The sequence below is a fragment of the Cydia strobilella genome, chromosome 11 (assembly GCF_947568885.1).
Source record: "Cydia strobilella chromosome 11, ilCydStro3.1, whole genome shotgun sequence".
In the NCBI taxonomy this organism is placed as follows: Eukaryota; Metazoa; Arthropoda; class Insecta; order Lepidoptera; family Tortricidae; genus Cydia; species Cydia strobilella.
Window position 1 is genome coordinate 110,350 of NC_086051.1, and position 27,288 is coordinate 137,637.

The window sequence follows — 27,288 nt, forward strand, 5'->3', positions numbered from 1 at the left end:
GTTAACCCAGTGTCAAATTGTACTGGTAACCATGGTAACTCCAGGTGTAACTGTCAAATTTCAAAAAACTGTTACTTTCTTATTGTAGCTCTACCATTCGAAGAATGTATAAGTATAACACGACTATTTGTTATGTATTTTTGAGTACCCAGTCTTCTTGCGACTAAAAACGTAATTCGGAGCTACAGACTTTACAAAAAATATGCGTTTACTTACGTCCCATTTTGCTCATAATCGGCTTAATAAGTAGTTGTGCCTAATATATGCAAAATTAAAAAATATATGAAATAAGAAAACACTTGCAGCTGCATAAAAGTACATTAGCTTTTCACTTCATTACATATAGTATTCAAAGGACTGCTCGTCGCTCTCAATAATTGCATTCAACTTGGAACCATTTTAGTTCTGGCATTTTCCTAACGTTAAATGGGAATGAGATCTGAGTGTATTAGATTAAAGTGGATGTAAATGCTATGGGAGATAAGTACGGTTCTTTGCCGTTTATAAGAATGTAGGATTAAGATACAAAATTACTTCTAAACAACGGTAAAATATATACAAATTTATTTGATTGGCAAGGAGACTCTTTGACAACAGACGCCGAAAGTCATCGAATGTCACCGATGTAGGTAAACGAGAAACAGAAGAAAAGATTTCGCAATTTTAAACGATTTTACCACACAAATGCGCCAAAAAGATTGTCGAAGATGCAAGAAAAATAATATTTTATATACTTAAATAAAACATTTACATCAATAGAAATATGAAGGACGCAATAGCATAGGATGGCTCAATAGGATCATGTCAGGCTTTACATTTTAATCGATATTTAGTTACATATTTCAACTGGTAAAACTTACATTTTAGAAAAATATAACAACAAATAGCTTTTAATTTTATGCCAAATTTTTTTAAATAATAAATACTTTCTGCTGTTTTGACTTCCGATATTTACCGACTGGAGATCGGGTGAAATACACAACCGTGTCTTTGATTAAAGCACGTAGTATCAGCGTCACATTTTAAAAATAAATCATCGGTTCGATCATTTCGATATGGACGCTGGTTCACTGTGCTTGATAGAAACTCCCTGTCATTCCCCGGGCCTCAAACTATCTCCATCCTAATCTAAATAGGTTCAGCGGTTTAAGCGTGAAGAGGTAACAGACAGACAAACAGAAAGAGTTAGGGTTAGTTGCAACAGTCTGTCACCGTCAAAGCATTCGCTAAATATTAGTATTTGCAAAGTTTCATAGTTCATTGCTGAGTGATGTTGATCAGTCCGCTAAATGTGGTTGGTGCAACCACAGAACTAGGATGACATAAGCATAAATTTTAGGTCTGTAGGTGCAACTGGTCCTTACTCCGGCAATGACAGCTGTCGTTGTTTTTGTAGGTACTGCATATAAAATATGTAACGATTTTTTAAGACAAAGTAAAACAAACCTATTACAACAAAAAATTACAATAAAAATTATTCTATTCTATTCTATTCTATTTTATTCTTTATGAAAGGTAAGGTTCAGGTAAGAAAGCACATCAAATATTTTATGTATGTATTTCATAACAATAGATAGAGTCAGATAGTGGATTTACATTTATTTATTTATACATTACGACTGCGATGGACAGGCACCGATGGAGGCAGATCACAAGAACCAGGTGTGGAGCATCCACATCCACTGATGACCACGATCCTCAGTCATGAGGGCGCGACCACAGAGAGAGATATTACGACTAAATAAGCACGACGTTTGTAATAATTGAACCATAATTTACTTTCTGTTCATAATGTTCGTTTGTCTATCTTGATCTGTTTATTGTTTCATTCTCAATTGCTCAAAGGTTGACTGGAAGAGATCCCTTATAGGCCTCGGGTTCTTATAGGGATCGCCTTTGTACATTGTATATATTTTTGTTCTTTTATTGTGTTTGTAATCTGTCTTATGTACAATAAAGTGTTTACATACATACATACATAAGTGGATTTATATAATATATGTTATTCTCATTTCTTTTATTAATTTAATTTTCTTTTCCTTTTGATATGTTTTCTGAAAGAGTATTTGCTTTGATGTACATAATTATATATTCTTAAATCAAATTTCCATAAAGAAAAGTACTTACTGTATGCTAATTGCATGAGTTCTATAGTACTTTAAATTGTATTTTTTCTTATGTACTCGTAATGCATGTTAATTATAAGACTAGTTTGTTGCCGGTTCCATATTGGGATACCCTCCTCCAATTGATAGGGGATTTAAATATTCTCGGGGCAGAGGTGTAGGGTTGGAGCCGGCGTAGCTTTATTTGACGTTCATAAGCGCATTGTAATATGCCTACTTGAATAATAAACTATCTTTATCTCTTTATCTTTAATAGTGAGATATGTCTAGTAGCTACAATTAGGTGTCATTGCCTGTAATTTTATCCTCGTCTTCGTCAAATATCTCGTTATTTACGGCGTTTACGGCGCCATGAACCTAGCATCATTAGACACTAGACTAGCGCAATAACGACGTCCTCAATAAGCCTTAACGAGGATGACGCCACGTGGACGCTTTTCTATTTAATCAGCCTATATGACCTTGAACCCGCTTCAGATTTAACAACTTGTTACGGTTTTGATTTTATTTTGATACGACCTTGAAGATCGCTCACGCTGATTGGTGCATGTGAAAAGAAGTGAAAGTCGTGCGTGAGTATCAAAACAATAACAAATTGTTAAATTGGGTAGTTGCGAAAATTTTTAATGGTATCAGTCGATCAGGTTTGTTTTGAGGATCAAATTTCTATATGGGACCCATTGTCTTAAAGCAATACAAAAGTCACAAATGATGGTCAAAGCTGGCACCCGCACTTTACTGACGAAACGCTCTAGCAAAATGGCAACACATCGTGACGTCATTATGTCACTTTGCTTAGAAGCCGTTTTGATGTATGGATAACAAGGAAATTGCGATGTTGCGTTTATGTATATTGTTGCTGTACAATATTTTTTTAAATAATATGTAAGGTATCGAATGGAATCGTAATTTTTTTTCCTATTTAAAAGTTAAAAAAAAAGTTTTTTTGTTTCGAAACTGAGGTCTTGTATTTTTTTATTATTCCCATATAATTTTTAAGTTTCCAATTTATTGTGATAAATTGCTCATTTTTGATCTATTTAGTTAGATTTAGTTATAAAATTCAACATGTGTCAACTACCCTATTGAAATTAATTAACCTCAAGGTCTAGTTGCTAAATAATAGAATCGGACTCCTTTCAGAACGGATATCTCCGGCCAAAAAAACCATATACTTTTCTCAAGGTTTTGAGAAAAAGACACTTCTCTATCTACCCCGGCCGGAGATCTCCGTCCAGTATTTTGTGCCCCGTATGTACGTACGTACGGACGGAGCAGCTTTCTTAAAATAAAATAAAAAAATAAAATCGTGTTAACATCTGGGGTGGCCCACGCTGGTGGGGAGCGGGATATAAGGGCAACAAACAATTGGCCGGTAATCTCCGGCTTGTGTACATTAGTGTAAAAGAGATGACTATTATTTCGCTTACCAGTTTTGATTAAAGGTAGAGTTGTGCCGTTCCCGGGAACGGCACAACTCTAATTACAGGCTCTGTAAACGTATCGTCTAATTTTAATGTAGGCGTAATTGTGTATGTGTGCTAATTGCCCCGAGAATTTGAACGGTAATGTTCTCAAGCGCGGCTTCCATGTTTTATTTCCGTTTACTGAGCTAAAAGTATTAAACCGGAGTTGTGTGTAAACAGCGACATTCGTCCCAATAATGTGGAAGCGATAAACATTTCAAGGCTGTCTGAGAAGTTAGGGCATTCGCAGTTCCGAGCGGTTTAGAATGTCTAGAATGTCTAATTGCTCACTGGACGGAAGAAGACACTTTGGAAGCAGGAGTTTCTTAATTGAGTTTCGTACCTGGAAAAGCTCATAGATTTGCTGTTTTAGACCTCCATCTTCACCTAGCTCGGGACCTAGCCAACACGATAATCGTTGAGAAAAAAAAAACGCAAATCGAAACTTAAATGATGTAATGCACTCTCAAAATGAAGATCAATTTGTAAAGGTTGAATGCCGTTGGGAACCATAATGCGAAAAATATGCAGGTAGCCATCAGATACGAGTATATCGGACCGGTCAAGTTGTTCACATTTATATATTCTAAATATTTTCGAATATCTTGGCCATTCCGATATAATATTATTATCATGGCGATTGCACCTAGTTACTTACGGCCGGTAAAGTAGATAGATAGGTATGTAGGTAAAGTCCATCCGTATCCTATCGAATAAAATAATGTATCTAAACATTTTATTTATTAATTTATATTATTTTTTAATTTATATTTTTATATTTCACAGCTTTTATGAGCCATGTTGCTTGATGAATAAAGTATATAATAATAATAATAATTACTTTTTCGTAATTTCCGTTCAAAACAATCACCGGTCGATTAGTGTAAAAATTAGATCCCGACGGTAATTAAAAGTTTAGTTGCCGGCGCCTTCTCCAGGCATATTTATAAAACCATTAAAAACATAAAGTAAATGGCATAAAAACGTTCCGGAAATTTTTGGCAGTATTTTACAAATTATAAACTGAAATAATTAGATAACTGAAAAACAAACTTGTTATTTAGTGTATGTTATCTATTTCAGTTTGTAATTTATATATAGTAGTGTGACTACTTAAAAAACAAATCAAAAAATATTTCATAAAATAATTTGTCTAAGGTTTCATCGTACAGCTTTTATTTTACATTTTGAAGAAAATTATATTCCTAGGTTTATTTTAATTTTTATTGTATGAAATTCACAGTAAAGACACATATAAGGCTAACGCATACATAGTTACATACTAATGAATTTATAATTTTGATACGACTTTGACGATGATCCCGGCAAAAATAAGATCGAAAACAAGTTGTTAAGTTCGAATTGGGTTCCAGGCAACCTTCGGTCTCGTAGCGGTTGCAGTGGGCCGTCGCGAGTTCGAAACTCCTCCGGTGAATTTAGTAATTTTAGAGTTTTCAGTGCTACTACTCTAGCTAGTAAGTATAATTGGTACAGTTAACTTAGTAGAGGTCCTATTTGAGTAAAGTGAGCTACAGCAAACTAAATAGTTTTATGTTAATATGTCTTACGATAATTTAAATTCGATTAAATAGTTTTCCTTTTCAATAATAAGATCAAGTTAATAAAAAGTATGCTCTAGATGTCCGCAAATAGTTTTTTTTGGAAGAGCCAATAAAATCAGAGCGGAAGGTATAAATGGGAAACTGAAGATTGTCGGAGCAAAAACTTCCCAACGAGCCAAATGTCTTGGATAGCCCTTCGGAGTAGGGTGGCCATAGCGGGATATAAAATCTGATATATTTTGATATACGAGTGTAATATGATATATGTATTTTTCACATAAATTGAGTACGGCGACATCTGTCATCTCAATACAATAGATATTTTTGATTATGCGCCTTAAGGTATGTATTGTAAATTGTATATTATGGAGATGACAGCTGAAAGAAATGTTTATATGAACATTGTATTGTATTTCTAAGCCAGTAAAGTCAGGTTTAAAATTCAATTCACGATAGTTTCGTAAAAGTGTAAAATAAGGACAATCTCGAGCGCTTCATGTTTGAAAATTATAGTTAATAAAAAAACGAAATCAAGCTTTCAGTTACAGTCAAGGGCATAAATATATATACATTCCCAAAGTTTCAAAAATATGTGTACCCTCTTACACCTTAGACAATTAAGTCGTGTTCACATATTTTTGAGCCATTTGTCTGGATTGATATTTTTGCCTTCGACTGCACCTACATTGACATTGAAAGGCAATTCCAAAAGACTGATCGAATATAAAATAGTTTTATAAGGTCATATCATATCATATCATATTTATTCACAATATTTTTTTATAATATTACATGTCATTAGGTCTAACTACAATACGTACCAAATTGACGAAAAACTTTAAAAACGTTAAAAATGAACAACAATTTGGTACGTATTGTAGTATAAATATAAATAAATAAATATTTATAATATTACATGTCATTAGGTCTAACTACAATACGTACCAAATTGACGAAAAACTTTAAAAACGTTAAAAATGAACAACAATTTGGTACGTATTGTAGTATAAATATAAATAAATAAATATTTATAATATTACATGTCATTAGGTCTAACTACAATACGTACCAAATTGACGAAAAACTTTAAAAACGTTAAAAATGAACAACAATTTGGTACGTATTGTAGTATAAATATAAATAAATAAATATTTATAATATTACATGTCATTAGGTCTAACTACAATACGTACCAAATTGACGAAAAACTTTAAAAACGTTAAAAATGAACAACAATTTGGTACGTATTGTAGTATAAATATAAAAAAATAAATATTTATAATATTACATGTCATTAGGTCTAACTACAATACGTACCAAATTGACGAAAAACTTTAAAAACGTTAAAAATGAACAACAATTTGGTACGTATTGTAGTATAAATATAAATAAATAAATATTTATAATATTACATGTCATTAGGTCTAACTACAATACGTACCAAATTGACGAAAAACTTTAAAAACGTTAAAAATGAACAACAATTTGGTACGTATTGTAGTATAAATATAAATAAATAAATATTTATAATATTACATGTCATTAGGTCTGTTTTTTTGAAAATTTTTATATGTCTCAGTCGAAGAAATGCAGAGCTTAAGGCCGTTCCATCGGTTTGCCGCTGTCTTTGTCACATTTCGCAAGAAAGAACGGGAAAGAACATACGCGCCAAGTGTCCATTTTGATCGAATTTTGTCGGTTTTTATTTATTTTAAAAACGTTACCTTACAATATCGAAATTCTAAAGCTATGAAATTACTATTTATGTTAAGATAGTTTTTTCTTAAAAACTGTAATAGATGTCATATATTAAAGAAAAAGTGACGAAGCCCTCCAGTGGTGAAGGCCGGATTCGAACCGGCGTCTTTAGCTATCGCAGCTAACGCCATGAACCCCTAGGCCACCCCGCCACTTTTTCTTCTTTTCCAGTCCTTTCCAGTTCTTTTTCTTCTTTTCCCGCCAGTTTTTTCTTCTTTTTTTGTTTATAGTATCACGTAATAAATAACCGAGTAAAGTAGGATTAAAAGTCAGAGTTAGAGGTTACTTTGGGAATTAATTGTATCGAGCGAAGTGTCATAATTCGTGTATCGGAAGCTATGTTGTTAAAGATAATATAGTCAAGCAATACATATATTTTTTCCACGTCTACGAATATCAACGCCTCTTAGGCATGATCATATAAGGAGATTTTTCGCCTTCTGGCTCAGGAAACCGCCTTAATAATACTACAATACGTACCAAATTGACGAAAAACTTTAAAAACGTTAAAAATGAACGAGAATTTGGTACGTATTGTAGTATAAATATAAATATTTATTTATTTATTTATTTTATTTTTAAATATTTATATTTATACTTATATGTTGTACCTTTTTTTCGGCTCTCCATGCATTGCCGAACTTGAATTTTTCAAAATATCTGAGTTTCATTACATCGATTAACCTTAGCCTTTTCGAATTTTAAACGAATACTTAGTCCGAGAAATGTCCCTACACCGCGTGGATACCGTAGTCAGGTATCCCTTGGGACAGTCGACAGTCGGGACTCTTCGGGACCCTTCCGCGCCGGCAGACCCGATTATACTCGTAAACGACAGAAATAAAATTATGCACAAAAATCCCTGACGTATTGTCATTGACTTCGTTGTACCATTTACACAGTTGGGTGCAACCGCCGCTCTCTGCGCGCGGTCGGCGGTGGGTGATTCTGAGGCCACCGACACCACGAGTCTCGCTGTTAAATTTTCGATAAAGGAAGTTGCCACGGTGATAAATAATATGGTCAGAGGGAAATCTCCAGGGTTTGAACATCTGAAGTATGCAGGTCTCCCACCTGCCCAGAGTACTTGCTATGTTCTTTAATTTATGCATTGCCCACTCTTACCTTCCAAATATCGTGCCAATAGTGAAGAATAAGACTGGAGATGCCTCTGACATGCCCAATTACAGTCCAATTTCGCTAGCGACTATTCTGGCCAAGGTTCTGGCCAGTTTGCTTGATAAACAACTCGCTAAGCACCTAAACTTGCACGACTCACCATTTGTTTATTATTCTTAAGTTATTACTTAAGAACATGAAATTCGGCACACCTGTAGATGAAGGCATTATCAATACCATATACCAATACCGACATGCTAAAGGCCAGACCACCTGTGGCCATACCTTACAATTATGTCGGAGGGGTGCTGACCTGCAGCGAGTGTGGTCGCACATTCGCTGCAAAAATTGCCTATGTCAGTCACTTGAGAGCGCACCAGCGACGCTCTCAGTGGTAAAACGCAGTCGCTGTGGCCGAAATCGGCTAGGAGATGATGATGATGATGCACGTTGGCCTACTGGTGGACATATGTATACTAACTAGGTAGTACATTGCCTTACTTCTAGTTTCTGTGTCAGCGGTTACTTTCTGCTTAATATTCCAGAAGTATTAAGTATACAATTTGGGAACCCCTCTGTCACGAGTATTATTATTAAGTAAGTACTCGTAAGTGGACGTCAGAGCATTTCTCTGATTGGAATGGTTCAATTTCAAAAATTTTATCAATCGATCAATCAATAATAATTTATTACAATTAAATATATACACGGATATCAAAATATTACAGAAAATTTAATATACATATTACACAAAAATAAATTTCTTGGTCAAAACAATACGTACCAACAATTTTATAGTATTAAGTTAGAGTATAATTAATGTCAGAAAACTTATTTTATTTAGGTATGTAAAATAAGAATGATGATTTCTTCGTTAAGGGGCCAAGCCATTATTTAACTCAAGACTCGGAAACGTAATTGCACCAAGAAATCAGAATTTGGTTAAAAATGGCCGAATTGGGGCAAACCGTTCCGTTTGCTAAGTCCATTAGTGCGGCGCGCGGAATTCTGATGGCCTGTGATTTGACGTCGCTTGCTGGTTTCGTAATGTCGACGAAAAATTATCTCATCTCAGACTCTACGATAAGAAAGGGTGAAAAGCCAGGAAATTAGAGTCTATCCTTAAAAATATATATAAGTACTCTGGTTTCCTTGTGTCTTTTGATGGCATTCGCCTTTTATTTAAAAGTGTAAAAATTCAATACTTAAATAATATTAACTTTAAAAGACTTTCCTTTTCTTGCCCCCAGCGAAATAAACTGGGTTTCTCTTACCGCACCTGCATGACATTAATATACTTAGGTGCTTCGAAAACATCATGTGTACTTATTTAGAGACAGATTATTTTTGCTAATATTAATTATCTACCTACTACTCGTACACGTGTATGTATGTAACATGACCAATATCCAATATTTTTTTATCTTAAGTGTGATGTAGTATGAACATGAACCTATATATTTTGCAATGAATCTCTTTCCACTGGTTACAGAGTTATGCCAAATTCAATTTTTCTCCTCGATTACGACGTCTTTGTGCATACTATGTAAGCATTATAGTAAACTAGAGTCCTGTGTGATGTAAATGCATTATAGCCGGTAAAATAAAGCCCGCGGCGAGCACTCGGATACTCAAGGCTTTGAGTCAGTTGGCTGTCTCTCCGTTACCTATTCGATCTTTATCCGTAGTCAGGTTTTAGTTTATTATCTCAAACACACATAACTACATGTGTCAAGCTTAGGGCTACCGTACGTCAGCATTTCCCATAACATGTCAGGATTTTTGGTTCTTTTGTCAGGAACGCCAGGAACATGATAATCTGTTAAGAAAAAGCCATATTGCTACATTATATCGTAAGCAAATTTCACCATGTCTGTGGATATAGATCCTAACAGAATGTTAGTTATTTTTAACATTTTTTGAGAATGATATGTTCTGTTCTACCTATCCCGCACGACTAAGGTGGTACAATACTACCCACAATTTTTGACCACCACACCCATTTGAAAGGTCTTCAATATTTCTTTTCCCAGGCGATATCTTCGTGCTAGTCTTTGCCATGGATAGCCGGGAGTCATTCGAGGAGGTCATCCGCCTGCGGGAACAGATCCTCGACACCAAGGCCAGCGCCATCAGTGGAGGCAGCCGAGGCCGGAGGCAGGTGCCGAGGGTGCCCATGGCCATCGCGGGCAACAAGTGCGACAGAGAGCTCAAGTAAGTTAAACCGAAATAATATTGTAGAAATAATAGAAAGTGGATCGTCTTAATATCTAGACTAATCTAGAACAAACGAAAATAACACAAGTAACCTCGGGAGTGGATTTTAGCTTGCAGGAGTGCTCAATCAATCTAAGGTTACAATTAAAGTTTTTAATGAAATGTAAGAATAAGAATAAAGATCATTTATTTTCGGCTAAAGGTTACAGACATTCCAGGGGTCTCCGCACTAGGCAGTGCCTGTATCGCGGGGAACCAATTATAATTTAAATATCAGACTTTGTTACAATTAAAACTACAAACTAAGGCTTAATCTATATAATCTTAATATATATATATCTTAATGTATATTGGCGAACATTTTTTACCACCCTCGATTACAAAAAAAAAGTATCTTGAATTATATTATCGAAGACTACAGTGCGACGGATTAAAGATATTACCGCTTATATGATCAAACTAAAAGTGCACAATTTGGTGCACAAAAAAAAACCGCACAAGTGCGAGTCGGACTCACCCATCGACCTGTACTTTTTTGTATTCGTTGTTATAGCGGCAACAGAAATACATCATCTGTGAAAATTTCAACTCTCTAGCTATCATGGTTTAGACGGACAGACAGACAAACGGACAGAGAAGTATTTAGTAATAGGGTCCCGTTTTTACCCTTTGGGTACGGAACCCTAAAAACATGAGATAAACTTGTTTATATATTTTTCCAATGCTCAATGCTAATGGAATTTTCGGACGATCTTCCTTGACCTTTTTTGTGACCAGCAATTTTTTTTTACATCATCATGTGATGAGATCAAACCAAGTCCTAATAGTCCTAATAGATTTTGGAGTATTTAAGCTCTTTGGTTACATGTTATCTCCCAAAATCTGAATTCGAATGCTTTTCGGTTGTTTATTTATTCGCTGAAATCCAGTTTTTTGTGCAGGACTGTACAACCCGAAGAAGCAACCGCCTACTGTGCCACCCAAGACGGCTCCTGCGTCTTCGTGGAGACCTCCGCCAAGAAGAACTACCACGTGGACGACCTCTTCTACGAGCTGTTCGTCGTCGCCAACCTCCCTCTAGAAATGGCCCCGAACCACCACAAACGAGTCAACACAACCTTCGGCAGCCCCTGCACCTTACCTCCGACCAGCAGCCAAAGTAATAGGAGTAAGAAATGCACATTATCCATTAAAAGAAGGCTGTCAGATGCCTGCGGCGTTGTAGCCCCGAACGTTCGAAGACCGAGCATCCGGACAGACCTTATGATAATGAGAACCAAGACTTGTGCCAAAGGAGACAGTGACAGTGCCAGTGGGAGTCCGAAGCTGACTCTGAACCGGCTGGTGCGGTCTAGCGGACAGAATGATAAGAGATCGTGCGTTATTCAGTGATATTTGTAATGTGTCAGTTATTATAGGTACGTTACAGATCTCTGGATTGAAAATTTTTAAGGAAACAAATGGCGAAGCCGCGGGTCATATCAGTTAAATTTCTGTAGGAAGAGATAAATCAGAATCGAAATCAGATACACATATTGCTTTGAAGGTCAAGTTCATATAAAAAAATCGATTCAGAAAGGAATTCTCTTAACGTACAAATTATGGAATGGCTCACTAAAGTTGCCCTAAAGAAGTGTTCACACTAATTCCTATTATCATGGCACATTATTTTAAATAAATTGGATTTAATCGCTAGTAAATATAATAATTATTTATTCCCTTCTATGTTTCGGACGTTTCGGACGTAACGTCAAGTTCTTGGTCACAAGAAGATTGGCAGAGAGGGTATTAACACCTTCAGCTTCGCGTTTTCTTCACTTAATCTTTAATCACTTTAACGGTTGGGTCGGTTGGTTTTAGGGTTCATATATAACACTCATTACATCGGATGATTTAAACGTCCATATTTTTTCACGCTTTTGCTTATCAGTCATCATTTCGCCACTTCACCTGCAAGTACTCTACTTTACGTCTCGTTCGAAATGTCAGGAGAAATTATATGTACGCGATCTAGTCCTTTGTAGTAAAATGAAATGATACTGGGAAATCACGGCCCACGAGCTTTCGTGCGAGCGAACTGCAATAGCCCGTACAAACCCCATTAGCTGAATAACCCCTTTATAAATTGATGAGTGGCAAATTGGCTCAGTGTCACGGTACAGGTAATTTTCAATACATTGGCTTCATGTTAACTCAATATTGCAATTTAGTTAGCCTTGGATCCTTGTTCTTTACGCCGCGTGCAGCGTCAGTAAATACACTGGCGTCAAGGCTCATTTAGACGATGTGAGATCTCGTATGCGATCATAATAATGTAATCAATGTAATCATACATTGCGGTATATGATCGAATAATTAGATTGGCTTCAGTATTCGGCAATAAAAATAACCTCGCATGCCGTGTCTTGCACCATCTGAGCCTTAAAGGACTTGGAACAAGGCTTGAACTCTTTAAACGCCATGCCTATCGTGTGTCGTCATCGTAAACCTTTTCGGCACGAATTTTCATATTGCGCTGTCGCCGCGTGTATCAGTTGACGTCTTTGGTGATCAAAAACGGTGAGAGTGCTGTGAGTTATTCCCAAAGCTTCAGTAACATCCGGAAGTTAATGCACTGAATTTATACATTCCTTTTAAGTGTCCAGGTAATTCTGTAAGGGATGCATTGATGAAATATTAACCGTGTTGATACTAAGTTTTGTTACGTATTATAAAGGTTTGTTAGGGTAAAGACAGTGAATGCCTTGTTGCTTTAATGGCGTTGGATAATAATATTAAGGTATGCGGCGGTGTGTGTTTATTATTGATTGTAATCCAGCTTGAAACGTGCTATACTGATGTCCAGGTTAGGAAGAGTAAACTGACGGCAGTTTGAGAAAGCATTTTTGGTGCGGGCGGACCTATATAAAAATATGAACTAGAAGGTATGGAGCCTAAATAAAAGTATTTTTTCTCAAATATGTGTGGAAATATTCTCCTTGTTTCTGATACTTTAATGAAACGCGCCGGCAATGGATATTTAAACAACATTGCCAGCCTAGGCAGGCGTCAGGCAGGTGTCAATTTATTCTTTGTAATTCTGGATACAAGATTAGAATTGGGAAGTTTGGAACAAAATAAAGGTTGTCTGGGCAAAAGAGAACCTAAAAAAGAGTGTGGATTTTCAGAAAGTGTGTTAAAGTTTAACATACATGTAAGAACTCTAAAGATATAAAACGTCCATGACATACGATATCTGCTTACTGTTAGGTAAGGCGTGTGCTTTTTTGCCACCCACATACTAAGAAATTGTGTGCTAAACGTGCTAACAAGTCACTTTTGCCCGTAACAACCAAAAATATCTAGTAAATATTATAAAATCTAAAACAATATTTCAGGTTTATCCTACTTCTAATACAGAGTTATTTTCTTTACACTGTTCCATCTCATATCATAACTTTAATAAAACTATTGTTGTTATTTTTCTGACAAAATTTAAAATTATTGTTGAAATGGGACCAAATAACAATTGCGCTCATTTCTTTTAGATCTTTAAGAGTACTTACAACAATCTCTTTGATGTATAAACTTAATATTTCTACATTATTTGCTTGTTTTTTCCTTCAATTCGGAGATTGAATCTCATTAATAAATGTTTTTTAAAGCTAGGGATACACTAGGGGACGAATGACCCGTGACGTGTGAGAATGAGAATGAGAATGAGAAATTTATTGATAACATTATTAAATAATCTTACACGTCACACAGCATACACATCATTATCACAATAATACATAACAGAGTAGATTATCACAATATTAAATTATTCAGTTATTTTACGTTGTTTTAATTTATTTTTGAAATTACATCAGTTTATCACAAGAATACATTGTTTTAATTTATTTTTGAAATTACATCAGTTTGGGACATCAGCAGTTCTGAATATAAATTTGTTTATTGTGTAACAAGCTAAACACATTAGCATTTTTTTAAGTTTGCTTACAAATATTGCCTCACTAGCTGAGTCACTGACCTCTTTGGGAAGGGTGTTATAAATCCTTACACCCATGACACCGAGTGACTTCCGAGCCTTGGCCAGACGGCAGCGCGGGACCAGCAGGAGGTGCTCGCCGCGCGTGTTGCGGCCATGGTTCTGCCCGCGAGTTGTATATAACCCCAGATTAGACCTTACATATTTGCAGGCTGTTAGTATGTAAACACATGGTAGCGTAAGTATTTTGTATCGGCGACATGTCAGGCGAAGACTTACGAGTTCGCGAAACTTCTGGCGATATCGCACGTCACGTCACGACACACACTGGCGACACGTGTCGCGCGATGTCGTCAGACAGTATGGTCAGTATGTCGAGTGATGTTCGACAACGTCGCGCCACTTTTCCGACCTCGTTGGGATATTTGTCACCTAGTGTATCCCTGGCTTTATTACTATTAACTCGTACCTAAATTAAGTAATCCGTAAGCTTACTATACCTATTAAATTGGATTCACGTCACCTTGCAAAGGTAACTGTCATTGTATTTATCTACATTATAATCTTTTGTAACCACCTTTTACCTAATAGTGTATTGCTAATAAACAATGTTTGTATCTGTTTGTTTTATTCAAAAAACAAAAATAATGATTCTGACCATAAAATGGTTTATTTCTGACTATCCTTAACCTAATAGGTAAGAGACGGAAAACTAGCTTCGAAAAAATAAAATAAATAAAAAAGAATCAAAAATTGATATAAAAAACCCTTATAGGATCACTGTTGTTCGTCCGTCCGTCAGTCTGTCTGTCAAGTCAATACCCTTTATCTCGGGAACGCGTGGAGGTATCGAGTTGAAATTTAAACCATATACTCAAGTTTACGGTACCTTGCAGCTGTAAAAAAACAAACTTCTAAGTTAACGTAAAAAAAAGATACGGCCGTTTATGCCGCAAAAAACGTATAGGTATTTCGACAATCAAAATTTATAGGGTTTAGGGTACTTCCCGTTGACCTAGCACTATGAAAGGCAAATAATATCGTCTTACACTACAGGTACGGGGAAAATTTCAAATCTATACATTTGTAAAGTGTATATAAAATATAAGTAAAATTTGGACGAAACCCTCGGTGGGCGAGTCCGACTCGCACTTGCCCGGTTTTTCAAAAAGAGAAGCGCCTTCAAAAAAGTAACCCACTGAAAAGCACAAAATAATTTTTATATAGGTACTCCACCCCTATCTTTGTCCGGTCCCTATCCCATAGTATTTAAAGCAAATTTCTGCCAAAAAGTAATTAATATCTAATAATAAGAAAATTATTAACCATCTGGGTAATTAGTTAGTTTTTGAAGTCGGTACCATACTAACTTCAGTACTTGATCGCGGTGCCTGGCAGCTGTTAATGGAGGAGGTGGAGGTTAATGAAGGTGGAAAAAAATGTAGCTGTACAGTAAACCACTATTTGTTAAAATCCCGTCAGAATTGCGAAGTTCTAATAAAAGAGCCAAAACCCAAAAAACAAATCAAATTGAGAATTTCTGTATTTCGGAGTCGGTTAAAAGAAAGATCGCGATACTTTGGCCGAATAATCCTTCAAGCGGTCCTGAACATCCCTTCTCATGTTGAACGTCGAGATTGCGTCGGAGGGCATTTGTACTCATAAGTGATGTTTGGTCAGGACTTCATTAAGTACGGCTCGCACTTTGAGGAGCTTATCGCACACTTTTAGTAACCGTTTTAATCATCATCATCATCATTTTAGCCTTCAGGCGCCCACTGCTGAGCATAGGCCTTTCTTCGTGTACGCCACTCATCCCGGTCCTGGGCTAGTCTCATCTAAAAGTGCCACCAATCCGTCAACATTTTGGTCCACTTGCCTGCAGTCTGCCTGACAACGTGCCCTGCCCAACTCCATTTAAGCTTGGTAAACCGTCACCCACAGCTCGCACCTTGGTGCGGCGTCGGATCTCGACATTCCTCACTCGGTCTTGAAGTTTGATGCCGAGCATGGCGCGCTCCATGGCTGATATGGTGAGTTTCGAATTGATAGTGATGTTCGTCAATTTCGTCATAACTTTTGGACATATTCATCTTAAGATCTATCTTTAAAGAAGCATGGTATTGGTATAGCCCTTGGATCATGCTTTAGAGATCATCCAGGGACTTGGAAAACAAAACAATATCGTCGGCGAATCTTAAATGCGACAAGAAGACACCATGGATGTTAATACCCGACCGGTTCTGTCCCATGCAAGCGTTTTTATGACGTCTTCTGGTACCGGTACCGCCGTAACCCAGGTAGCAAAGTGACGTCAGCGACGTCATATTGACGTAACAATGACGTCATAAAGACGACGCTAACGTCATAATGACGTATAAATGCTACCTGGGAAAAAGCTTGGGTGAAATGGTATTTCCTTGTCGCACTCCCCTTTTGATTGAAATCGGGTTACTTGTAATTGTAAAGATGTTATGGATTATGTCAGGGCATCTAAAAACGTATCTACATTAATCCAGTTAGGACGATACGCCGTACCTATTATATAACTTCGACAGTTAATTGAGACTGATGACCAGAATTGACTAAGTATTTACAACCGCCCTCGCTCTTTCGCTTTAAGTGTCAATCGTACTTTACAAAGCTGACGAACGTATAATTTAAGGTCGGAACATTTAGGCGTCATTTGCATGAGTGTAATTTTAGGTAAATAAAACCGGATAGTCTTTTTCCTTTTGGAGTAAATTTATACTGAAAAATAGGACACGTATATATTGCGGCCATATTTTAATAATGAAATTTGAATTATGTAGGCGTATAGGACTAAAGTGAGCGTAAATTGGCCAATGATAAACATTTCGTACTTAAAATTACTTACAATCTACATAAATTCGAATTAACTCATTTATATACTAGCCGGGAATGGAACCAAAACGTTAAATTCATAACCTGTTATTACAATCAGAATACGCCTCCCTATAATGTGTTACATGCGATGGCGTGAGCGCGTTTTGAGTGGCACGTCATTTAGATTGTCATCGCGCATGATGATACTGGCGATGTTTGAGTTAATAATAAATGTCGTAATTCGATGGTGTTGTCGTAATTTCTAGCACTACCTGGTACCTACGTGATGTTATTTATTATTTATGTTCACTTATATTATTAGGTTTGCGTTGCGTTTTACGCGTTGCGACAGTTTTTAGTTCAATGGTTTAGAAGCTGCTGTAAAAAGGTAAAACCACAAATAAGTGTGTAGTGTACTGTGAAGCGTATTCAGTTATGCAAACATTTCTTTCTTTGTAACACACCGGATAAGCGAGTATACCAAAAACTGGTAATTGTTCAGTTGGAATCCCATGATCTGATATCTCTCGCGTGCTTTCATTGTAAAAGTAACTTTAGACTGTATCAATAAGGCTCAGAATACCAAAACGAGAAAAAATATATTGAGTTTTGAAAATACCGAGTACAAAACAAATCCCTCTGTTGTAATTTGCATCGAACACGATACGAATCGTGTTGTTTTAATATAAACAAAACTGTCGCGTAATCTTTCCGTCCCATTTTTATTGAAAACGCGTTTTCTGTTTTCAGAAAACTAGATTCCCTTAAAGGTCACTCAAAGTCATCAAATATACAACTAGGGAACATATCAAATTATATTATAATATTCTTTGATTTGTGTTTTTAAGTACTATGTATAAATTATAAACTGATAAAGATGTCATATTACTTATATCTGCTAGAGAAAAAGCGACACAGTCCACTGGTGGTCGAGGCCGGAATCGAACCAGCGGATTCAGCGTACGCGGCTAACGTCCTAACCACTAAATCACCCGGCCGCGGTGGTGGGAAGGTGCCTAAATTATTTACTATACCTACTTATGCTATCTTTTGAAAGGATAAAAGTCACTCTTTCTTTAGTAGGTACATGACATGGTTTATAAGTACGACAAACCGGTATGGTTTATACGTGTTGGCTTCGGCTCCGCGCACGCCTCCCAAATGTCCAGAATACCATTGTTCCGTGATAAGTAAAGACAAACTTACAATAATTGAGCCTATATACATCTTACACTGGGCTTCCTCGAATGCGTAAAGGAGCCCACTGACTATCAGTCCGCCGGTCGATATCGGCCGGTCAGTTGTTCGGAGCTGTCAAATTTTTGTTCTAACTGACAGGCCGATATCGTCCGGCGGACTGATAGTCAGTGGGCTCCTTAAGAGAGCTTGGGCCTTAAGGCCCCAAGCTTTTTGCCAATTTTGCCGAAGGAAATCACAGTGAAGAAACCTGCACATCTCCCTAACAGCATTTATACGTCATTATGACGTCAGCGACGTCATTATGAGGCAACCATTACGTCATTATGACGTCGCTGACATCACCTTGCTACCTGAAGAAATTCAAAGGTGTATGTGAAGTCTCCAACTCGCAATGGAACTATTATATACCTTTAATATCAATAATACAATAGCAGTAATAATGTAACAAAGAGTTCCAATCAATTCGGAATTGGATTTCGGAAATAATTCCGATTGGCAGCCGTTCAGCAATTACTGGGGAATGAAAGGAATTCCGCCATTTAAAACTCACATCACTTATTCGGTTTGCGTAGGTACCTACATATATAAAGATGAAAAAGAGAGAAGAATTTCGTAGCAAAAGAGAGTATTTTTCTTTTACTAATACTTACGTTCTATGTTGTTATTGTTGTGTTCTATGTTGTATCGATATATTGATATCGGAAGTTAATAAATGACAATTCATAATTATCATTTATTAACTTCCGTGCTAATTAACCATGGTTGTATTTCAAGTTAAAAACTCCATCGTTTCGAAAACCGCGCGGTGACCTGACGGCGCGGGCGCGCGGCGTCCACTCCACTAATACTTATAAGGTCGTAAAACGGTCACAAGTCCCCAGATCCGGGCATTAAAGTCAGACCTTTTATAAAAACGGGACAGTCAAGCTCGTCATTATCCAGCGGCTCGGTGTCATTGATTACTTCTCACTAGATCTCACAAAAGTCTGTGGGAAGATAAGGCTTTATAGCCGATTTAGGAGGCAAATGAGCAGACGGGTTACAACACCAGAGGGGTTGTAAGCGCGTTGCCGGCCTTTAAGTTATCGTATATTTCACTAGCACTTTTTCGTATATGTATTGGCGCGGGCGAGACGCACAATAATTAAATGACATAATTTTTATATCATTCTGATGTCAGTGTACGTTTGAATTGGCCTAACACTCCTGACAGTAGGACATCGACATTTATACAGATACTCGGTCTAGTGTTAAACACGGATCTGAGCTCATACTAAACACCTCAGAAACATAACGTCACAAGTTGCCACAAAATCTATATACACATATGACATTTAGCGCTAGCAAACGCAACAAGCAGAGTTAAAAGTATTGTTGACCCAGTTCACAAACGCGGGTTTTACGCTCATGATACCTCCACTACTCGTAGTTTTATCTGTCATATAAAGCTGTGGCTTTATTCTTATGTATGTGTACTGCATAGGACTGAAACTGGATTGGAATTGTACAGGAATATATATATAGTACAATCGTTTGGTTACACTTTAGTATGTAAGACGGTTTTTACTGTAGAACATTGGTGCAGATTAAGAAACAAAAAACATATTTAGCGTAATACCTTTTTTATGAAGGTACTTCAATCTGGAGGCTCTTAGGTTCGAACCTCGGCTGATTTTCTCAGAGTTTATGTACAAAATTCGCTTTTCGGTGAAGGAAAACCCTGACAAAACCTGAACATATTTAGGAAGAAATTCAAAGGTATGTGTAAAGTCCTCAACCCGCTTTGGGCCCATTCCCTCTCGTGCATAAGATCTCGTGCTTAACAGTACGTATACAGGCTGAATTATTCATTGATTTATACATAAAATGCCCTAATACTATCTACTACAGCAGAACACCACACTATACTACTTATGTGGGTTCAGTCAGTATCAAATAGATAGTGACGGTCAAAGTGGCCTAATATATCGTAAAACACGTTTTTTACCATGGAAATAAAGATGTGTTCAGATATATTTTAGGCCCTTTTGACCGTCACTATCATATTTGATGCCAACTGACATAAGAAAAAGTGTAAATAATAATAGCACTTGAAAGTTTTTGCCCAGAACGTGCAAGTTGTGGAATGAGCTACCTTCTGAGGTGTTTCCCCTGCGCTATGACATGGGGTTCTTCAAGAAGCAGGTATTTAGGGTTCTCAAAGGTGGGCAACGCATAAGTGGCTCCTCTGGTGTTGCTTATGTCCATGGGCGGCGATGACGGCTTCCCATCAGGCGGCTGGTCTGCTCGTTTGCTTCCTATTACATAAAAAAAGTAAATAATGTAAATTAATCGACTATTACTCAGCTCGGTTGTATTGGACAGATATTCAGTGTAAAATGCAGGCCCAGTTATATGGAATTGAAAGTTTGTGAAGCGGCCATTATCCCGACAAAGGCAGTCATAATTAAACCCGAGAGATATGTCGTTTGAAATGCGATCATTATCCTGTGAATGTTACATTGAAACTGTTGTTTTGCGTGGCTTTTATTTTGGACTACAAAGAGAAATTTAACACTTTAAAAAATACATACATGTGGGAATCTTAATTATTTTTTTACGCTGCATCCTTAGGGAGGGATACATTTTTTCAGTACTTGAGACTCAAAAAAGAAAAACGGGGTATATACTAGACTAGTTGTAAGGGAAGGCGGGATAATTACGAACACCTAAGGGAGTCTTGGAATAAATCAAAAGATAGTATTTGTAAGTTAACTGTAATAGCTTCTTTTGAAAGGTAAATTATCGTACTTTAAACTACTACAATCAACAGTATTAATTTTTCTTCCTCTCTTTCTTCCTTCTTCCTTAAGCGAGTATGCGCCCACTGTTGGGCACACGCCTTTCCAAATCTCCTCCAAGCAGCCCGATTTGCTGCCGATTGGCAGTAGTGATGGCGTGATTTATAAGATGGCGATGAGTGAAATCATATTATCTCTGTCTAACATAGTGAAATAGCTGCGTTCGAGATTGCCCAGCTTTCGTATTTACCCGGCCTTCCCCTATATACCAGTCGTTAACTTTTATTATTGTCCACAGAAGTGACCTGAAAGTGTTTGACCCATTTTGGTACCTAATGACAGACAACGTAAAACCTAAATCGGTGAAGAACTTTGAAATTTGAAACATAACTAATATTATTCTTTAAAATGTTGTATAGGTACTTATCGAGAATCAAAGTTGCGGGCGAAAGCTATACCTATAATAGTTTATTAATATGTAAAAGCAAGTGTAGATTCTAATGCCACTTTACACGCTAGTGCGGTAATGCAATAAACTGTACTTTACGCAACACCTCTCCAATTACAGTTTACGGCCAACAACGACAAACACGGCGACGACGGTAAACAGACGAACAACGAAGAGTACAGGCAATAGAACAGTAGAACTTCGGTAACACGTACCAAAGGAAACACTAAAAAAAAAATTTTTTATAGATATTTTTACTCTTCTAAAAAAGCTTCCGAGTTAATTTATAATTTCGAGATATAGATCTAATAAACAACATTTATAGTGCGTTGGGTTAAGATTGAAAGGGTTTTTCATGCGGGGTAAGATGAAAAGTCGCCCGTAATGCTTCGGCATACGGACGATTTTTTGTCTTATCCCTCATGAAAAACCCGTTCAATCTTACCCAAACGCACCTTACATATGTCTTTTCAAGTTACAGAGATCAAGCTAATAATTAAAACTTGAAAGGATCCGTAATGAAAATAACAACATTTTATTTTGTGTTAACAAAGATTCTGCGTTCTTGATGCTCGTTTTGAGGTTCGACTGTATTATTAGTAACACCTGGGGGTAATAAACACTAGGGTTCATTTAAAGGGAACGGTCCGTTTGCGGGTGTTACTTTCTTGGCAATAAACTTGTTTAGTGCTAAAACAATTACAGTCTTTGTTTTGTTATGTACACAGTCTTCTTTTAAAGTGTAAGAAACTTAAGAACTAGTATTCAAGCTGCATTTAAGCACCAATGGGAGTAGCAATAAAGAAAATTAATTAATTCATTCATTATTCCGCTATCCGAATAGAAAGTGCTTTTTCCACTGAAATATTGAAATTAATTAACATAATTACTTATAAATTTTATAGGCAACAATTTGTGTAGATACTTCAAAAGCAAACATTAGGGTCATTCAGTTTAACTTAGCAATTAACTATCAAAGCATATCGACCGACTCCATACCAGAAGTCTGAACGTTTATTTTTTGGTTAAATACAGGATCCAGAACTCAATTTATATTTGAAATTGAAATTACATCATTTAAATCAGAGCAGGTCCGTGGACGTCAAAGCAACTAATCAAAGTATAAACTTCGAACAGGTTGACTTATTTAACTTTATACTCCCATGGACATGTTTTGCTCCAAACTAGCCAATTACGTATTCAATCAAAAATATCTTGGCGACGGCTTTGATGTAATAAATGTCTTTTTATTCTTCTATTTAATTCCCGACGCAATAATTTCTCATGAAATGTTTCTGTCGATATTTTCCAAATGATATTTTTTACGAAGCTATTACATCAAATTAAATAAAAGAAAAGGCAGTATTTAGGTAAGGTCTATCGTGTTCTAGTAAGTAATATTATTAAAAAAAATATGAACTATTTAATAGGTTGTCACTTATACAAACAACCTAATCTTATATCTAACAAACATAATGCCTACCATATGCTGTATAGATGAAGACCCATGGCATCTTAGACTTCATGACTTACACCGAGACATGCTAGATAAGCTAAATAATTTGTGCATCCCGGGATTAGAGAACCCTGGCCCACAATATGTTAAGTACGGTCAATACAACACGATGATGTACAGCAACAGAATCGGCGAAATAGATTATGTCAGTAAAAAAGATAGACTTAAATACGTGAGTAAAAGGAGTCTACCCTCGAGGGAACATCTTTTAAAATAAAACTAAATAACAATTAATAAAAATAAAATAAAAAGTGTAATTACAATACTAACGTAGGTCATAACACTTTCTTGTTAGCCGTAAATTGGCTACACGACATAAAATAAATGTATAGATCTTTAAGACATATTACATTAAGGACACACCCCTTTGGCGGACATATTTGTATGTAACAAAAATGATAAACAATAAAGAACTTTCTATTCTATTCTATTATTCATATGCTGTAATTATATTGTTGCGTGGCCTGCTTCTCTTCTCGGCTACAAGCTGATATTCATTCCAAGAGCGTCCGATAGAAGTGACATTGACATTCCATACAATCGCTATAGGGAACCGCAAGTGTCTGTCCAACGGACAATCGAGTATTGCTGCACTACTGTCACTGGGCGGACACGCCATAGGTACTACTTTAACAAGGGGTTTTTGCTCGTAAAGATGTTTGTGAACTCGACCGTATACCGACTTTTTTAATTTTCCAACATTGCGTTGCTAATCGGACTGAAACTATCAATCTGTATTAGACAATCTGTCCGCGGGGTGAGGACGGTGAGGTAATCTCAATCGGGGCGGAGTGGAGCGTGCTGGTCACTCTGTATACATATACTATTATTACTTATTCTGTGCATATGGCTAAATAACATGATAGCGTGGCTGTTGTCAGGAGCACTAACTAACTCGTTTACGTTCAGGATTACTTCGTCAAACAATGTAGCTTCCTAGCTAAGAGCAGGCGACGTACACGTGCACTTTCGATGCTATTCACAAAGTCAATCAAATGTACATACCGCCTAATGGTAAACACAAATATTATAAACAGAACGCACACTGAACAACATTTAAACTATAAAAATCAGTTAATTTTGTTACTAGTGGTTATTAATTCACCATTAACTTTTACTTTCAAATGTTCATAGGATTTCCCTCTCAGTAATCAAAATCAAAACAAGTTTTGTAAAATTGTGCGTTAGCACCGCTTTACGTTTCAAATTTCATACATAGGTATATTTATATTTAATAACAATTTATATTACATGTCAAACAATAATACGAGTAACTTACAAACATACCTAAAATTTTAATATACTTCAGCACCAATGTCAAATAATAACCAACAATTAAACACAAATAATTTACCTACAAGAAAAAGAAATAATAATAAAAATAATTCCCGTAAAAAAAATCGCCCCGCAACCACCCCGATGCAAAAGTGTCCACCACTTTTGCATCGGACATACCTTTGCATCAGTAAGAACCCGAGCGAGGATCCAAACCTGTCTCCCGCATGCGTCACCTCACTTCCCCGAAAAAGTCCTTGGCCTGCATCACACCAGCACCCGGTGGTTTCTGCTGCACTCATGCCAAATTATACTAGATGCTATTTCACAGGCAGTAGCATCATATTTTTGAATAGGTCTGATGGATATTGGTTATTTACGAACCATTCAAAGTTTGTGGGCGCTGCACGCTGCAGGTATCTGGGACAAAGATATTATAGGATCAGCTTAACAAAGGGTCCGGAAAGCCAATTATTACTTACATTGTGACATCAAAACGATATCTAAATGATGTCACTTTGTCTTTATTTTGCCCGTGCTTCGCGCCAATACATGCACGGGCAAGTACGAGCGAAATGGACGCAATGATAACTAAATGACATTAATTAGATATTATTTTGATGTCAAAATGTAGCCATAAAACTAATTATAAAATCATCGACATATATTATTTTAAAGGCTTTAGATAATGTATTAAAGCTAGTAGTTACTAAACTTTGCCCTCAACTTTGGTTTGAACTAATTATTGCTTCTATAACAACTTCTCAACGATATAACAGCGATATTTCGTTACCTACTCCACTCTTCATCGCCAATATTAGTTTACAAAAGTTACTGCATACCATTGACACAATTTACTGATAAATTTTAAGCCTTATTGCAAGGACGTACGGTTCACGGATGGTCAGTGTTGTTATTAACTAGCATCGTCCACACTGTTAGTTAACCGACAATTCGTAAACGATATTACAAAGTTATAAGAGCGTTTTCAAATTGTCTGATTCGATATCGCATATCAGCCTGCACGCTACGGAACCCTAACCAACTTCTCCCGGTAAAACGTAGACTAGCAAGGTCCAATAAGCTGACCCACATAATGGGTCCTTTGTATATAATAGGTTGCCGGAGACAGTCACCTCGTCACCGTCGCTGCAATGCTTTAAGGCTAGACTGAAGGCTTGGCTTCTCGAACACACATTCTACAGCTATGACGAATTTTTGAATGTTGAGCTTTAGTATCAACTGTATTATTACATAATTGTTATAGTTTTTTTTTTTTTTTACGAATGTACCTAAATATTATTATTTATTTATTTTAGAATAATTATACAATATAAAAATGACATGTAATATTATAAATATTGTGAATAAATATGATATGATATGATATGATATGAAAGAAGTAAAATGCATAACATTATTTTTCTTTATTTATTTATTTAATAAATCTGCATGTCAAAAAAAACGTCCAAAAAAGACGATTCATGCCATAGGGCAAAGCGCACTAACACCGATAATTTTTGTTTGTGTGTGTATAAATGTGTAGGACAGGCATAATGTTTGCTGTACCTAATGTGCGTGACCGTGACCGCTGAGCATATAGAAGGTAGGATCCTATAGAAGAGGCCTACCGCGTGCGCCAACACGTACGGGAGGGACAGAACATATTTACAGATTATACAGATTTGTAGCCCACCATAAACCATACAAATTTATTATCAAACATCAAACATTTATTCAGCAAATAGGCCACAGGGGCACTTTTACATGTAAATTTTTACAAGCAATACAAAACCAAAATAACCAAAATTTACATTATATATTTAGAACAAACAATAATATCGCTTTCTCTGCTACTCCTACTGAAAGAGGTACATAAGACTATCCCGTTCTGACAGTTTCCCCCACCACTCATGCCTAAGCCAGTTTTATACTAGATTCATGGCTGAGCAGGTGCCTCGCGCCGTTGCAAGTGCACCCCGGCATTGCGGACGTAGGATCCTCTACTATACATCCGATATCGGATCTGACAATAGGTATACATTGTACGGTTCAGTGGTCAGTGAAGTGTGCTGTTATGCAAACATGTTTTATGCACAAGGGCTGTTGCCAAACTGTGAGCTTTGTTATCGTAAAATTCACCAAGTAAACGTTGTCCGTTGTGTAACAATATATTATTCTGCTGCTCGGTCCAAAAACAATGCCTCGATGATAATTACTGTCTGATAGGATCTCACTGAACTGAACCATTTATGTGTCTTGTACTACATATAATTTTTACGTTATAGTAACGACACTTACCCTCGCCTCAACCCTTCGTGCTCCACACGACCCGCAATAACCAGGAGTCAATATTAACTCTGCCAAATAACTTTTTTATTTGATGTTGAAATATACATTACGCCGGATTGCCACTAGGCTGGCAGCACACGATGCGTTTTTGTTCGGGGTCCCTTTGTTTGACATAATTATTGAAAATCATAATGTAATGATTGTCATATTATCATTACTCATAATTATGACACCGTTAACTTTTCAGGATTTTCCTTGGGTTATCCTATAGATAGGTTAGGTTAGGTTTGTTTTATGGCAATCCTGAAAAGTTACGAGTTTCTGAGAAAAACCAAATTATGACTAATGATGATATGACAATCATTACATTATGACTTTCAATAATTATGTCAAACAATAGACACCCTTTTTCTGTTTCCACTTTTATTGGATATTTTTACTTTTTAAATAACTTTTTATTGCACTCTAGAGCCCAATTCAGATTTACCAATTTGTCTGCAACATTAGCAAACCAGTTTTGATCTTATTTTGATACGACCTTGAAGATCGCTCCCGCTGATTGGTGCAAGCGACATGAAGTGAAGGTCGTGCGTGAGATGCGCATGAGAGACGTCAATGACCAACCAACCAAAAAAACCAAAAACCAAAACCAAAAATGATACCAAGACTGTCATCAATGTCGTATCAAAACCTACCTATATTTTTACACTTG

At 36.5% G+C, this 27,288-nt stretch overlaps 1 protein-coding gene and 1 long non-coding RNA gene across 2 annotated transcripts in view; one reads left to right on the forward strand and one right to left on the reverse strand.

Moving 5' to 3' along the window:
• Positions 1 to 11,698, forward strand: part of LOC134745380 (GTP-binding protein Rhes) — a 64,802-nt gene extending 53,104 nt beyond the window's left edge. The window contains exons 4-5 of the mRNA XM_063679418.1: positions 10,065 to 10,245; positions 11,190 to 11,698. Coding sequence (XP_063535488.1) covers positions 10,065 to 10,245; positions 11,190 to 11,640 — 632 coding nt within the window. The 3' untranslated portion in view covers positions 11,641 to 11,698. The remainder of the gene's footprint in view (positions 1 to 10,064; positions 10,246 to 11,189) is intronic.
• LOC134745416 (uncharacterized) overlaps positions 1 to 27,288 on the reverse strand; it is a 217,525-nt gene that overhangs the window by 31,355 nt on the left and 158,882 nt on the right. The gene's annotated exons all lie outside the window — the stretch shown is intronic.